Below are 16,998 nucleotides of genomic sequence, written 5' to 3'. Positions count from 1 at the left end.
TTTGTCACTGATATTTATGAGAGAAATGTCCAGACTCGTCTACGGCATTTTCATGCATTTTCTGTAAAATTGCTTACTTTTAATTAGTGGCCTCTCTTTCATAAATGTCCAAATCTCCTCGTACTGCCAGCGCCAAGAAAGATAGATCTCTGAACATGGACTTCGAAGCTTTGTTTAAATGCACAGCCCACACCTTTCCTTTACAACGTTGGCATTGTGCCAGCCACTTACAAAGTGTATTATAAAATCAATAGTCAATTGACACTGGGGTTACAGCACAAATTCTGCTAAAAAAAATAAAATAAGAGGACAGGTTTAACTGTTCATCTCACAAGGGACAAGGCTGCTAAATTAGTCTCCCATGGAGAAGATGTACTTTTACGAAAATACTCAACAATTCTGTTAGTTGTTGAAAGGACTCATGTGTTTACACTCTGATTTATAGAGGTCTCCCACGAACATCACCCAAGCTATCCATTAGTCTTTCGTTCTTCACCCCTGAGTAATCAAAGGTGAGGAGCTGAAGACTAACTGGGATTTAAATGTTCTCCAACTGTTAGGGGATTCTTTTATGGAACATGATGGATCGATATGTAGCGTCCATTTTGTAGTCAACTAAGCCAATATATGATGGATTCCATTGTTCACAGACAGAACAGCCCACTTGTAGCTGTCAATCTTTTCTCGGAATACAAACACCTGCTGGCTTAGGAGGTGATTAAGAGTTATAATTCAATAAATGTAAAAAAGATTTCACTGTTTGGTTTTCTTTTTAACCCCTTAAGGACACATGACATGTGTGACATGTCATGATTCCCTTTTATTCCAGAAGTTTGGTCCTTAAGGGGTTAAATTGTTCCATGTTAGTGCTTTATTAGCATAATATGCTAAGGGTCCTATATAAATTAAAAGATGCAAAATATAAAAAGTTATAAATAGAAAATGTATTCCTTTTAAAGATGACCCCCAAGCTGTATAAGGTGACCTTAAGCACTAGTTTTAATCAGAAATAGACAATAAACATATATCTTGTTTCTCGTGACCCTCAAGCTACACACACGTTTTCTGGGGAATGTAACTCAGAAGTTGGAGAAATAATTTTGAATAGCGATTGTAAATATATATAATAATCCTATTGAATGACTCTCGTCATAAAATTGAATATATATATATATATATATATATATATATATATTATTGTTTTTTTTACTGAGAGTAGAATAAATTGTGAAGAAGTGCGAATGTCAAGTGTTCTAGAACAAGTGTGGGGTAATTTTATTTAAGGCCATGATAATACTGTATTTGTATGGGTTTGCAGTGATGTCTAGTGTGCAGGATCACTATATTACACATTTTACTAGGAAGCTTTTTGGGCAGCTGTACTATACGGTTACCTTAATATTATATCTGCTCTGAAACCTGTATCTTATATAAGCAATACAGGCTTAATCCGGTCACCCTCGCCTTTTCTCATTGCTGTTTTCTTTTTCAATTTTCATTCACTAAGACGTTAAATCTGGTGCTTTGCGAGGAAAACCATTTATCACAACTGACAGGTCTCTTTTTTTTATCGAGGAGGATAAATCCCAGACTAATCTGCCAATACAAATGGAGCTATAACACAGCCCCGTCCACCCGCCGCCTTTTAAATCACAGTAGAGACCCAGATACGAGTGGCAGAAGATGTGTTTCTTGATCAAGACAGCCCAAGCCTTGATTTGCTATTGTAAACAGCATTGTTAAGAAATACGTTTTGTGTGAGAGTGTAGGATAAATGCCAGTGGGATATTCTGTTTGAAATGATTACCCCGTCCTAGAAACAATGCAAACTGACATTTGTAAGGAGTGATTTTCTCCTGAGACCAAGAGATGGGACGATGTTTAGACATCAGTTCTCTTTGACCACTCAAATGATGGAACTCACATTCTCCTGTTAACGAGCTCTGGTCTATGGTTTGAATAACTCTTAAAACACAATGTTAAGCACTCTAGTCCTTTGAAACTATTCCACTATGACTGCACCCCAGGAGCCAGCACTTTGTTTGACTTAAATGATCTCAATCGAAAAGTGTAATTTCATTTTAGAATGTTCATCTGCCTTACAGAGCTGTTTTGTTGATGCAGTCAAAATCATGCAAAATATTACTAAAAGACTTTGGCTTTGTATGATGTCACTCATAAAAAAACACAAGACAATATTAAAGGACCACTATAGACACCCAGACCCCTTCAGCTCAATGAAGTGGATTGGGTGCCAGGTCCCCCAGGTTTTAACCCTGCAGCTGTAAACATAGCAGTTTCAGAGAAACTGCTATGTTTTCATTGAGGGTAAATCCACGGAGATGATGCTGACATCCAAAGGAAAGCATTGAGTAATGCTTTCCTATGGGCTGTTTGAAAGCGCACGTGTCCTTTGCAGCGCATGCGCATTTGGCGCTGATGTTGGCGGGGGAGGAGAGGTCACCAGTGCTGAGGGTGCCCGCCGCTGGATTACGGTAAGTGGCTGAAGGGGTTTTAACCCATTCAGCCCAGCGGGAAGGGGTCCACGAGAGTTGGGGGGACCTAATAATCCTTTAGTGCCAGGAGAACTAGTTTATTTTCCTGACACTATAGTGCTCCTTTACGTCTACATTATATTTGACAAACAGTTACAGAATCAAAATAAAAATTCACAACTATGTCCCCATCTGTTTGCATGGTTAAAGTTCATTTAGAAATCTTCATAAACACTGTATAGTGCAGAGGTAAAAAACAAGATTGTGGGTAATCTACAATTTATTTATGACTTTTCTGATTCCAAGAAACATAAAATTAATAGATGACCAGTAATAGATAATACTTACTTACTTACAGTTAGACAACAATTTTAAAATTGTAGGTAGATGGTTCCATCCCTGTCTTCAGGTGGTGGTACAGAGGGAGTGTCTGCCCTGGTGTATTTTTGCATGGCTGTAGTCTTAGTACATTGCACAGGAACCAGGGCTGGATTAACATCACAGGTGGAGGATGGCACAGAATTCTCACGCACAACCAAAAACCTCACACTAATAAACAAAAAGAAGCTTGACAGTTTAAATATGATAAAAGGTGATATAAATACACACTAATATGGAAAAAAACTGTGTTTATGTGGGTGTATATGTATATATATATATATATATATATATATATATATATATATATATATATATATATATATATATATATATATATATAGTGTGAGTGTGCATGTGTAGTAGTGTGTGTATGTGTATGTGTTTCTGTGTATGTGTGTGTCAGTTGGTTTTTGTGTTTGTTACAGTGGATATTAGTATGTGTATTAGTGTGTGTAGCAGTGTTTTTCTACAGAGTTGATAGCAGTATGTGTGTGTTTGTGTGTGTTTAACCGTGTGGGTAGCATTTGAAGTAATGTGTGGCTAGTATCAGTATGTACAGCAGTGTATAGAAGTGTGTGTAGACAGTGTGGGCAGCAAGAACCGTTGATACAAATGTCATACCATAACATCATATAACAGTGTATATGTATATAGCAATCACTGTGGATAAATAGAAACACTCACATGTTTTAGAGACCCATAAGGTCGGCTCAAAACACAACATAAGGTAATCTTCTTCCTAAAATGCCCAAACAAAAACATGCAGGTGGTAGAAATGCACAAAATAAAATAAAACAAAGAGAAAATTCATTTTCCATAACGCGATTCTCTGAGTTTCATCTTCCTCCGGTGAAGACATCAAACATAAGCCCATCCACCCTATATAAATACCCCTGAAATTAGTCCAATTAAGTTCTGATTGTCACTGTTTTACCAAAGAACTCTGCTCAATAAGTGGTTGTTGTTTATGACCAGCTACCTTTCTGTATGCAATTTTACTACGGGTGTCTCATGTGGTTGCTAATGCATTACATGCACCTACTGGATCCTTTCTGCTTGTTTCTAGATGTTACATCTGAATCCGTCCCAATCGGTGCATGTAATGCTCCTGTGCAACACATCTAGCTTCTAAGAGCAGCTTGTCTGAATTATGCACTGGCGGATATCTTTTCAGAGTCCAAATTTGAAAATGTGTCTGCAGATTTTCAGTTTATTGTTTTGAAGGATAAGAGGAATCTCAATATAAAACACAACATTACCAAATACTTAAAGAGACACTGTAGTCACCAAAATAACATTTAGGAGTTAAATTCCTTTTGTTTCCATTTATGCAGCCCTAGCCACACCTCCCTGACTGTCACTCACACAGCTTGCAAAAAAAAAAAGATTTCATTTTCAATCAGATGTTTACTTATTTTAAAGGTTTGTATTTCCTGCTCTGTATGTTAAACTTTAATTGCATACAGGAGGCCCCTGCAGGGTCTAGCATTATAGCAGAGCAGGAGATAAGAAATTCTAAATTATACATACTTTGCAATAAAGGAAGTGTAAACATTAGATTACTCTTTCCAGGAAGTGTTTAGGAAGTCGGTGTAAGACACATACAGGCAGGTGTGACTAGGTCTGCATAAACAAAGTGATTTAACTCCTAAATGGCAGAGAATTAAGCAGTGAGACTGCAGGCATATGATCTATACATCAAAACTGCTCCATTAAGCTAAATTATGGCGACTATAGTGTCCCTTTAAGGCTCTTAAGAGTTTACATCAAGTAATACATCTTTATTAACATATACAGTGGTATGCAATACGATTTTTATTTTCTGCTGAGAATTTGCATTCATTTATTGGAGAAGAAGTTGGGCTACCTTTATTGGTCTAAATGCATGCTGTGTTTGAGTCAAGTGTTTCTCCTGTCTATCTAAAATATGTGAGTTTCTCCTTGTCGTACATCTATCTCCAATATTCTTTGTACTTATTACACTATGATTCATATATGTTATCTCTTTAGTGATGATTAAGTGTATTTTCTATATTATCAATATTGCAAGATAAGTACAAGTTATATTTTATGACATGTTTTTGGAAAATAGTGTCCGCTTTAATTTTTGTAAATGGCTAATTTGCTGTTTATTTTAAAGGGTAATACACATGTGGTTCAGGCTCTTTTCACCCTGTCCACTCATTCATTTGTATATATATCGTTGGAAAAACTCTGAACAGAATTAAGTTTGTCTTCTCAGTGGACCAGCTTACAGAATTCTGCTATGCTTCTATCCAATTTAGAACCCCAAGAGACAATATTTTACATATTGCTGGGAAGAGAAAGTCAGACAGTTAGTTATACACCCGTGCTGATATTCCCCATGCAATACTATATTTTATTTGGACACTGTTTATATAGTACTAGACAATTTCCAAGTCATAGAAAAAAAATAATTTCATGTAATTCTCTTACAATACTCAACATGATATCCTTACAAAATAAGGGAAATAAGTAGGTAGTTCTGCATTTTGCCATATTGCCACCTTGCTCAATTAACCCTTTCAGCAGTCCTGTTTATTTCATTCTATTCAGCAACTTAAAGATAAATATGACACTGCATTCTTTGACTATTTGATTTAATTTTTAAATACCGCTTCGGACCCATACAGCTCCTCTTGATGTCCGATGCTTAACCCTATGTGTATTGTGCATCTCGCTTGGAGCTCTTTAGACATTGATTCGCCCTTTGAGCATATTTGCATAATGTGCCTCAAACTGTGCTTCAAATAGCTGTGTAACTAGGACTCATTTTACAGCATGTTATTCAGAATCACACTTGATATAAAACAAGTTTTCTTGCTCCACTTTTTCTCAAAAAATCCATTTGCTCTGCTTGATAGGACACAAATTGGCTAAAGAGAAATATGTAGTTATAATTTTAAAGTAGGTGTATTATCACGGTGGAGAATAGAGGGGTTAAATCAATTACACAGTTGCATGAAGATACATTCAATTGTTACCTTACCTTTTTCTAATGTGACCTATTAATCTACATTGTAAAACAATACCTGTTCTTTTTAAGTGACCCAATAAGGAATACCCTAATAATTTAACCACATTGTACACACGCTAATTGCCGATTATACATTCCCCATGATTCATTGCCAGGTGCTGAGCATTATGGGAAATTTATTTCACAACCATCTGCAGTGGCAAGGCTAGCCATCGAGATGACATACCATACCATTGGTTGTTATGCTCTTCGCAACACCTATAACTATATTACAAAAACATAAATATACAGAATATAGTGCAACCTGTATACAACAATTGAAGCAAAAAAAAGTAGATTGCAAATTGCTAAACTCACACTTTTCTGAGCTAAAACACTAGCTCAGGTATATGCGCCTAGTGTTTTAGCTCAGAAAAGTGTGAGTTAGCAATTTGCACATCTACCTTTTTTTTGCTTCAATTGTTGTATACAGGTTGCACTATATTCTGTATATTTATGTTTCCTATTTAAGGTTCATTTTAAAGTGTTGGGACTACATAGAAGTGTACACGATTCCTTAAAGTATATCCTATTTTAAATTATACACTATCATATCCACTATAACTAATTAGAGTGCTACACCTGAAACTCCTTCTCTCCACAATTTCTGATAGAAAGATAACCACGGTGTAATAGCAGCTCACTGAAATTTGGTAAACATAAGGATATAAGGATATTGATTATTTAAATAAGCGCTTGTACTCTCCATTTTTTATATTACAAAAACAAAATATCCCAGGCAAAGTCAGTTAGACAAAATGATGCAAATACCGTATATACTCGAGTATAAGCCGAGTTTTTCAGCACATTTTTTTGTGCTGAAAAAACCCAACTCGGCTTATACTCGAGTCACTGTCTGTATTATGGCAATTTACATTGCCATAATACAGACAATGGGGCTGTGTGCGGTTACTTACCTCTACTGCAGCTCCTGTCAGCTCCCTCCTCCTCCGCGCCGGACCGTTCAGCACCTCGGTCAGCTCCCAGTGTAAGTCTCGCGAGAGCCGCGGGGTCATAGTGCAGCCGAGACTTACACTGTGAGCTGACAGGAGCTGACAGGAGCTGCAGGAGAGGTAAGTAAACTCTCAGCCAGCCCCCCTCCTCCCCCCACTGAACTACCAATGCCACTGGACCACCAGGCAAGGAGAGCCCCCTCCCTGCCATGTATCAAGCAGGGAGGGGGGACGAAAAAAATAAATATATAAATAATAATAAAATATTAATAAAAAAAAAATAATAATAATTAAATAAAATAAAAAATAATAAAAACTAATTATTAAAATAATTAAAAAATAATAATAATAAAATTGCCCACCCCCCACGAAGGCTCTGCAACACACACACACACACACACACACTGCATTCACACACACACACTGCACTCATACACACACACTGCATTCATACACGCACTGCACTCATACACACACACTGCACTCATACACACACTGCACTCATATACACACACTGCACTCATATACACACACATTGTAATCATACACACACTGCATTCATACACACACTGCATTCATACACACACTGCACTCATACACACACTGCACTCATACACACACTGCACTCATACACGCACGCTGCACTCTTCAAGTCTATGGCGGTTCGCCCGGTTTGCCCGTTCGCGAACATTTGCGGAAGTTCACGTTCGCCATTCGCAAACGGAAAATTTTATGTTCGCGACATCACTATTTGCTGGGTCTATGTTGCCTTTGGTATGGGCAAGCCCTATATTACAGGGTCAATATAGGGCTTGCCCATAAAAGTTTGCCAGATTGGTTTGCTGGGTCTATGTTGCCTTTGGTAGCCCAGGAATGTGAATTAACTCCATAATGGCATATCGTTTGCAAATGTAGACAACCCAGGGTATTCAAAATGGGGTATATGTCCAGTCTTTTCTAGTAGACACTTAGTCACGAACTTTGGCCAAAGGTATATATATATATATATATATATATATATATATATATATATATATACATACATATATATATATATATATTATATATATATATACATACATACAATCTACATATATATTTAACTATTAATTATACATAATTATTTGATTTTATTAATTATAACGTAAAGGGACCTGCCTGACAACCCAGGCAGACAGTCCAGAGAATTTAATTGGCAAGCCCTATATTTAACCCTGTAACTTTCCAAAACACCATAACACCTGTACATGGGATATTGATATATTCGGGAGACTTTGCTGAACACAAATATGAGTTTTTCAAAACAGTAAAACTTATCACGAAGATGATATCACCAATAAAAGTGCAGTTTTTGTTTAAAAAAATGCAAAAAATAAATAAAAATGCTACCTTTGGCCAGCGTTCGTGACTAAGTGTCTACTAGAAAAGACTGGACATATACCCCATTTTGAATACCCTGGGTTGTCTACATTTGCAAACGATATGCCATTATGGAGTTAATTCACATTCCTGGGCTACCAAAGGCAACATAGACCCAGCAAACCAATCTGGCAAACTTTTATGGGCAAGCCCTTTATTGACCCTGTAATATAGGGCTTGCCCATACCAAAGGCAACATAGACCCAGCAAATAGTGATGTCGCGAACATAAAATTTTCCGTTTGCGAATGGCGAACGTGAACTTCCGCAAATGTTCGTGAACGGGCAAACCGGGCGAACCGCCATAGACTTGAATAGGCAGGCGAATTTTAAAACCCACAGGGACTCTTTCTGGCCACAATAGTGATGGAAAAGTTGTTTCAAGGGGACTAACACCTGGACTGTGGCATGCCAGAGGGGGATCCATTACAAAACTCACATGGAAAATGACATAGTTGATGCAGAGTCTGGTTTTAATCCACAAAGGGCATAAATCACCTAACATTCCTAAATTGTTTGGAATAACGTGCTTTAAAACATCAGGTATGATGTTGTATCGATCAGGTAGTGTAAGGGTTACGTCCGCTTCACAGTGACAGACCAAACTCCCCGTTTAACGCACCGCAAACAGTCCATTTGCACAACCACAAACTCCCCATTTGCACAAGGTTGGATACCAAGCTAGCCATGTCCCGTTCCTTGTCCTCACTGATGTCATTGAAGGTCTCTTCCTCCACCCAGCCACGTACAACACCAAGGGTCCCCGAAAGGTGACAACAAGTCCCCTGTATTTCTTTTTTTAAATGTACACTACTGTTACACCAGATATGAGTTGCACTGGTGTGACACTGTGCCCTGGCAGGCCCTGATACGCACACGTGTGAAGGAAACTGACTGCTATTATTTCACAGTCAAAAAAGTTTTTTGTTTTTTTTTAAATGCAAGCTATTGTGACACCAGATATGAGTGGTGGCACTGGGCAAGTGGGCACAGTATATGCTGTGAGCCTGATACACACGCTGGCAGGCAGGCAACTGCAATTAAATTACACAGGAAAAAAAAAAACAGGCTTATGTTCTAGCCCTAAAAATGGCTTTTTGGGGTGCTGTCCTTACAGCAGAGATCAGATGAGTCCTTCAGGACTGTAGTGGACACTAAATACACTAGCCTCACTATCGATTTCCCTATTAAATCAGCAGCAGCTACACTTTCCCTCCTCTCACTAAGAATGCAGCTTCCGGCGGGCGGGGCCTAGCTGTCATGGAGGAAAGACGCACTTGGTGTGAGCTCCCTCAATATCTCACATATCTCACAGCTATCAACAAGCTCCATTACCCCCCCCCCCTTGGACCAGTGGGGGTTATCCCGGTCCACCCCCGAGAGGCTGTCTGGAGCTAATGGACGCACAGAGCACAGCCGCCCAGGCTGACATACTCATCTGCGACTCTACTAATATGGCGGCAGCTGTGTGTCCTCCTGGTACCAGCAAAGCATGACAGGATATTGAGTCTAAGCTGGACAGACTCTTTAATCAATTTTGGAAGCAAATAACAAGCAGGAAGCCCCAACAAGCTCCACCACAGCCCCAACAAGCTCCACCACAGCTAAGCGAAGCAGCCCCCATTAAAATCCACCCACGCAAAAGGCGTTGAAGACGGCACCGGAGGCACAAACAGAAATGCAGAGCCTGCCCCACGTCAAGCACTCGCCTCCACCTTAAGCCATCACAATCCCGCACCAAACGTGAAGCACCACCGGGATAGATCCGACCACCCGACAAAACAAGCTTCCACCACCTCAAGCCGCGAACCCGGCACTCAGCCAGAGACTTGCCTTTGTTGTTCCAGGTATCAGGGTCTCCCAGGGTCTGCACCTGGCGCCCAGAAGAGATCGGATGAGCACAAGCAGTAAACAGCAGCCTACCAAGCATGTCCCACTATAGCTGATCCTCCACACCATGCCTTTGATCACATGAACTGCTCTCTGCACATTAACTAATCGTAAAGTAGCAAGCGTTTAAACATGTCCTTATTTCACCTCCTAAAGAGTTTGTCGTAGTTCCTTACATGCCTTTACCTTAACCGTTCATGTATTATGTTATTCACTACTCTCATCTCATGGGGCAACTCACACTTGATTTATAACTAGGGGTGGAGTTGCTGATATAAATACACAGTTGATAATGTGCAAGCTACACCCTAAACATGACAGCCATCTTTCACACAATGTACTGCTATATACTCATACCCTCAGTGCAACTAGCCATGGTATACGCACGTTCAGCCTAGCATGCTCAAATTTAACACACTTCTGTCTAAAAAAAAAAAGAATGCAGCTTCAGAATTAATTTAAATGTTATGCTGTCTAGGAGGTGGGAAGGTCTGGGAGGGAGGGTCTGCTGCTGATTGGCTGGAATGTGTCTGCTGACTGTGAGGTACAGGGTCAAAAGTTTACTCAATGATGACGAATAGGGGGCCGACCGAACATCACATATGTTCGCCATCCGTGGCGAACGCGAACAAGCTATGTTCGCCAGGAACTATTCGCCAGCGAACCGTTCAGGACATCACTACCAGCAAACCAATCTGGCAAACTTTTATGGGCAAGCCCTATATTGACCCTGTAACTTTCCAAAATACCATAAAACCTGTACATGGGGGGGTATTGTTATACTCGGGAGACTTCACTGAACACAAATATGAGTTTTTCAAAACAGTAAAACATGTCACAGCGATAATATTGTCAGTGAAAGTGAATTTTTTTCTTTTTCACACACAAATTGCACTTTCACTGATGATATCATTGTTGTGATATGTTTTCCTGTTTTTAAACACCAATATTGGTGTTCTGCGAAGTCACCCGAGTATAACAGTGCTCCCCCCCAACCATGTACAGGTTTTATAATGTTTTTGAAAGTTACAGAGTCAAATATAAGGCTTGATTTTCAGTTGTTTCACATTTAAATTTGCCAGATTGGTTATGTTGCCTTTGAGAGCTTATCGTAGCCTAGGAATGAGAATTACCCCCATGATGGCATACCATTTGCAAAAGAAGACAAAACAAGGTAGTCTTTTTTAGTAGCCACTTAGTCACAAACACTGGCCAAAGTTAGCGTTCAAAATAGTTTTTTGCATTTTTAACTCACAAACAAATATAAATGCTAACTTTGGCCAGTGTTTGTGACTAAGTGGCTACTAAAAAAGACTGGACATACCCCATATTGAATACCCCGGGTAGTCTACTTCAAAAAATTATGTACGTGTGAGGTGTGATTCAGAGATTTATGACAGATATTATGACATATTTTGACACAGCAATGTCCTACTTGTACTTATAGCCCTATAACTTGCAAAAAAAAAAAGCTAAGGACATGTTAACATTGGGTATTTCTAAGCTCAGGAAACTATTTAGCATGGGTGTTTTTTGGCGGTTGTAGATGCGTAACAGATTTTGGGGGTCAAAGTTAGAAAAGGTTTTTTAATCAAATTTTATAAAAAAAATTTATAGTAAGTTATATGATATGATGAAAATAATGATAAAGTATCTTTAGAAAAAACATTTAATGGTTTGAAAACAGTAATATGTGTGGGTACAGTAAATGAGAAAGAGGAAAACTACAGCTAAACACAAACACCGCAGAAATGTAAAAACAGCCCTGTTCCTTAAAGGGAAACTCCAGTGCCAGAAAAACGAACCGTTTTTCTGGCACTGGAGGGTACCTCTCCCTCCCACCCACCAATCCCCAGTTACTGAAGGGGTGAAAACCCCTTCAGTGACTTACCTGGGACAGCGGCGATGTCCCTCGCCGCTGTCTCCGCCTCCGCGACGCTCCTCCTAGTGATTACGTCGGCCGGTGGGCGAGACTAATCTCGCTCACCGGCCGAGGAGACCTAATGCGCATGCGCGGAAATTCCGCGCATGCGCATTACGTCTCCCCATAGGAAAGCATTGAAAAATCATTTCAATGCTTTCCTATGGGGTTTTGAGCGACGCTGGAGGTCCTCACACAGCGTGAGGACGTCCAGCGACGCTCTAGCACAGGAAACCTGTGCTAGAACCCAGGAAGTGACCTCTAGTGGCTGTCTAATAGACAGCCACTAGAGGTGGAGTTAACCCTGCAATGTAAATATTGCAGTTTATGAAAAACTGCAATAATTACACTTGCAGGGTTAAGGGTAGTGGGAGTTGGCACCCAGACCACTCCAATGAGCAGAAGTGGTCTGGGTGCCTGGAGTGTCCTTTTAATGGTAAGAACATTGAAAAACTGGTCACTGAGGGGTCAAGTTATAAAGTCACTTGTACATCAGCTTTGTATGTGTTTACAGAGCCATAATTTTGTTAACTCCACTTTGCTCTCCCTGTATTAGCCCAGTTTAGATGCTCTGTCCAAGATGACAGGATTTTAAACAGGCTTTTTTGAACAAATTCAAAACATTTCAGTTTTGTCTGATTTTGGGACAATCAGATGATTGTCCAAATTCCTAAACTCTAAGACAAAATATGGCTAAATCCTGAACCGATTGAATTGTGCAGTGGCCGAGGATGTTTGTTTGAATTCTGATTTGGAATTCCTTGTTGGTAACAAAAATAAGATAGTTCATCTTCCATATGGATGACATCCGGTCGCCCCAATTTGTAAAATAAAATTGTACGAAATGGCCGAAATATTGGTTTTCACCATGCCCAAGTTTAATCCATTCTGCTTGTAACATGTACAGGGTATATAGTTACATTGGTGTGGAACACAGCTATCTTCCAAAATCTGTGTGGTCTTTATTCAATAAGGAACACAGCAAATTCTGAACACTATTGTTTGATATTCATTATGATTGAAATATGCCATTTAAACATTGTAGAAAGAGAAAAAAAAAAACAAGTGATTGAAAAAGAACAGAGAGATATCTTTAGATTGAACAAAAAAGAATATGCAAATCTGAATGTTTCTTACGGGGTCTTAACAGTAGGCTGAGGGTTAGTTAATTGGTTATGTAAATGACCAAATATCATGCTCTGCTCAAGCACCAACTAATGAGTGCATCTAGCTCTTTATCCATTTGACAATTACTAGGGGGATCTATATTCTGTGATTGTCCTAATCTAATGCAGGTAATTAGAGCTTCTGCTTGGTAAGAATCATTAAAAGAACTATCTCAATGCCTGCTGGTGTCTTTACTAAATTGCTAAGTGTTACTCAAACTGAGCACATTATCATTAGCTGTCTGTCCATCTGTATTGGTGGCTGTTGGGAAAATGGGTCATCAATTAGGAGGTAACGCTAATTTTGTATTCTATCCTAATAACACTAAGCAGAAGCTTAGGAATATCAGATTGACTCTTCTATGTTAAATTACTTTTTTACCTATGCAAATGAATATTTCTACTGAATGAACCAAATTAAGTCATTAAACCTAATTAGACGATAAACCTGTGATATAGTGTATGTATAAGATACAATAAGTTGTTCAACATTCTGATAACAGTTAATGGAAATTATTCTTCTAAAAAAATAAAACAAAATTGCAATCAAGAAACTCATTAACTGCATAGTAATAAACTCATTGTATAAAATATGTATCATGAAGTCTTTTAGCAAGGAGCCCTTATTTTGTAGCATAATAAAATAGTCTAGACAATAAAATCATATTATAAACTAAATATGCTATGGTACACTATCAGAGTTTTTGATGTTGTAGGTTTGAACATCAATCAGATATCAGATATTTGCGGATTTCACTTCCACATAGACAGAAACCCAAGGTTAAGCTGTATATCCTCTCCCACACTTGTTGACTTAAGCCCCTTCCAAACATTTCCCTCTACCATATACTGTGTCCAACCAAAACGAATGACTTCATCGTCACCACGAAAAAAAAAAAACAATAAAAAGCAAAAATTCATATTAGAATTAGAATTTAACATATAATCTCAGCTATACACATCACAATGAAAATGATTCCAAGTTCCTATTAGGTTCTAGATAGATTTGACTATCTTTCTCCCAAGAAACAGGTGCACAATTATTTATTATTCAAGTCCTTTCAAGGTATGAGTCTAAACTCTTTGGCTAGTGATATGTTTACTCTTTGTAGTCCATGGGGAATTTTGAAAAAGCTATTCACTCAACCACATGAAGAAAAATATAGGAGAAATCTGGTCTTAGAAGCCAGCCCCTCGTGTCTAACATGTATATCCAGAACAAATATTAATGCTTTATTGATATTAACCAATATTTCTCTGTATTTCAGGCAAACCAGTGATGATTATAACCGAATTTATGGAAAATGGTTCTTTGGATTTGTTTCTTAAGGTAAGTCCCAACATAAAAGCATTTTGGATCGCAATGTGATAAAGTAAGATGAAACACATAGTTTTTTGGAAGGTATATTGCAGAGGACAATATTTGATGAGCTCATGGTTGTGAACTGAATTAGCAAGATAAATACCACAGAGGGTTATCCGTTAAAACAGTAATTTTTCGTATGTTGAAAACTGAGGTGCCTGTTGCTGCTATTTTGGTTGAAACTCCATAACTACATACTCGTGATAATTTATTGTTTGGGGACTAAATCTTTTTCAGCTGAAGATTTATCTTATAGGAATAGCTCTAAAGCAATAAATTAAATATTAACTTGGGCAGAGGGTTGGAAGTATGGTTGTAATCCTACACATTTACCGTGCAAGACTCAATCTTCCACGAGGCACAGAGAAATCTCGTTTCACACCCTGCTACCTTTTTTCAGAACCAAGAATTGATTTCAAGTTTAAATACCTCAAGATGTCAATTGGGTTCATGAAAAAGCTACACTAGTAGAAAAACTCAATTCAATTTAGCATCAGTTGATGACATTCTGGTTGAACAGAACAGACAATGAAAATTCTTTACTACCAGACCTATTCAGATTCTAAACATTGGGATAAATGAATAATATTGTAGCAAAAAGGTGAAAAAGATAGTAAATGATTCATAGATTGCTGTAACATGTAGACGTTCTGTTTTTATTATTTCATGAATCATATCTTGTAATATTACCAGTTGTCTGAATGTAGGCTGTGTCTATTTATAGTACACTGTTAAGAATATGTAATGTTTATAAAGGCGGTGAAAGAAAATAAAATGTTACTGAACCTTTTATTCTTGCATTAGTCCATGGAATAGAAAGCTACCCTGTGATTGACAAAAGTTCTTCTGCATCAATAGTTTGCAGTTGAACTAAAGGTATAGTTTTGGTTAACTTCAAAGTTTAGGGTTTTTTATGGTGACTAGTGTAATATTTGTGGCACCTGCGTATATGTCTTACCCATGGTGGATGTCAGAAAATAGACTTAGATCTAGTCAAGTACCCAGTAAGTGTAGGTTGTGAACAGCAAGAGATACCTTAAAAAAAATTGAGCAAGATATATCGCTGTACCGAGTCCAATCATGTTACAAAATGAGGATGGTTAAATATATTTTTATGAATGTAACAGAGTATACTCCATGCCATCACCCATTATTTAGGTGACTCCTCTGCAACACCTGTTGCCATGCCTTGTCATCCTCATGGCTACTAGACCAGAACAATGGTCTAGATTTGTTCCACCTGTGCAGAAATATCCTACTCCTTCACTCTACATTCCTGAGAATGGAATTAAGCTCTCTTCAGGCCCCCAAATTCAGGAAATACCTACAATACATTGAGGGGGTATGGAGCCCAATTCTGTGGCTCCCTTGCCCCTATATACCGTTGCACATGTCTTTGCATTGATTAAACTTACCTGGTGCTTCTTTGTATGCTAGTACTGTATATATACACATCTTACATATGTTGTTGCAGTTTTCCTGTGGAGTGGTTTCGATTTGGTTCAGGTTTTTTTTTTGCTACACCAGTAAGTAAATAGTATTTTGGCATAATGTAGCAGCATTTCCGAACAAAAAGAAACCTGCATTGGTCTCGAGATAATTCATCTGTTAAAATGTGTAAATAGAATATAAGCACGTCAGTGCACATTATACCACACCAAATATACAATTGAATGGAGTATATACTTATACAGGAATGTTTCCAACTCTGTTCACAATCTCCAAATACAAGAACCATAAAAGAGAGAAAACTCTCATAGAGTAGTATGTAATTTACCATTATAAGTTATTTAAGTAAATAGGAAACCCACTCACATACTATAGAGCCACACATAGCACGCTCAAACTTCAATCACTTGTTAAATTTAGTCCAGTGTTGCAAAGCCTTCACCTCCATGTTCTCCTTGATATTGCAGCTTTGCAATAGCTGTAAATAATAGAGGGATCTCGAGTGGTGGTAGTAAGTAAGTTTCACTTTAATGTAAATGTGGTTTAAAATCCATGAAATAAAGCCAGCACAATTTGCATGGGGACAAATCAATGAAGTCCACATCATAATACAGCGCATTTTGACTGTTACCATCTTCTTCCTGGTGCATCCTTGTTCACAATAATGTTCTTCCTTATAACGCCGGAATTCAGGAACTTGAAATTGGTGCCACTTGACTGAACACATCTTCCGGTGTTTATGTGTTTCTATCCCCCTTTGCCCATGCTGGTGTTGTTGCATTATCACTCAGTGATGCTAGCATTAGCATTCTTGCATCATCCCGTGATCAGGATCTCATGTGATCTGGACATCATGTGACGACAAGGAATCCAAAACATCCATATTTATAAGTCTGTATTTGCAGATTGAGCTCAGATTTGGAAA

At 38.3% G+C, this 16,998-nt stretch overlaps 1 protein-coding gene across 2 annotated transcripts in view; it reads left to right on the top strand.

The window, feature by feature from the left end:
- Positions 1-16,998, top strand: part of LOC134586604 (ephrin type-A receptor 3-like) — a 200,073-nt gene that overhangs the window by 159,126 nt on the left and 23,949 nt on the right. For both annotated transcript variants that reach the window (XM_063442227.1, XM_063442226.1), the window contains one exon: positions 14,530-14,591. In XM_063442227.1, coding sequence (XP_063298297.1) covers positions 14,530-14,591 — 62 coding nt within the window. The remainder of the gene's footprint in view (positions 1-14,529; positions 14,592-16,998) is intronic.

This window comes from Pelobates fuscus, chromosome 2 (assembly GCF_036172605.1).
Source record: "Pelobates fuscus isolate aPelFus1 chromosome 2, aPelFus1.pri, whole genome shotgun sequence".
NCBI classification, from domain to species: Eukaryota; Metazoa; Chordata; class Amphibia; order Anura; family Pelobatidae; genus Pelobates; species Pelobates fuscus.
This window is presented reverse-complemented; position numbering and strand designations above follow the sequence as displayed.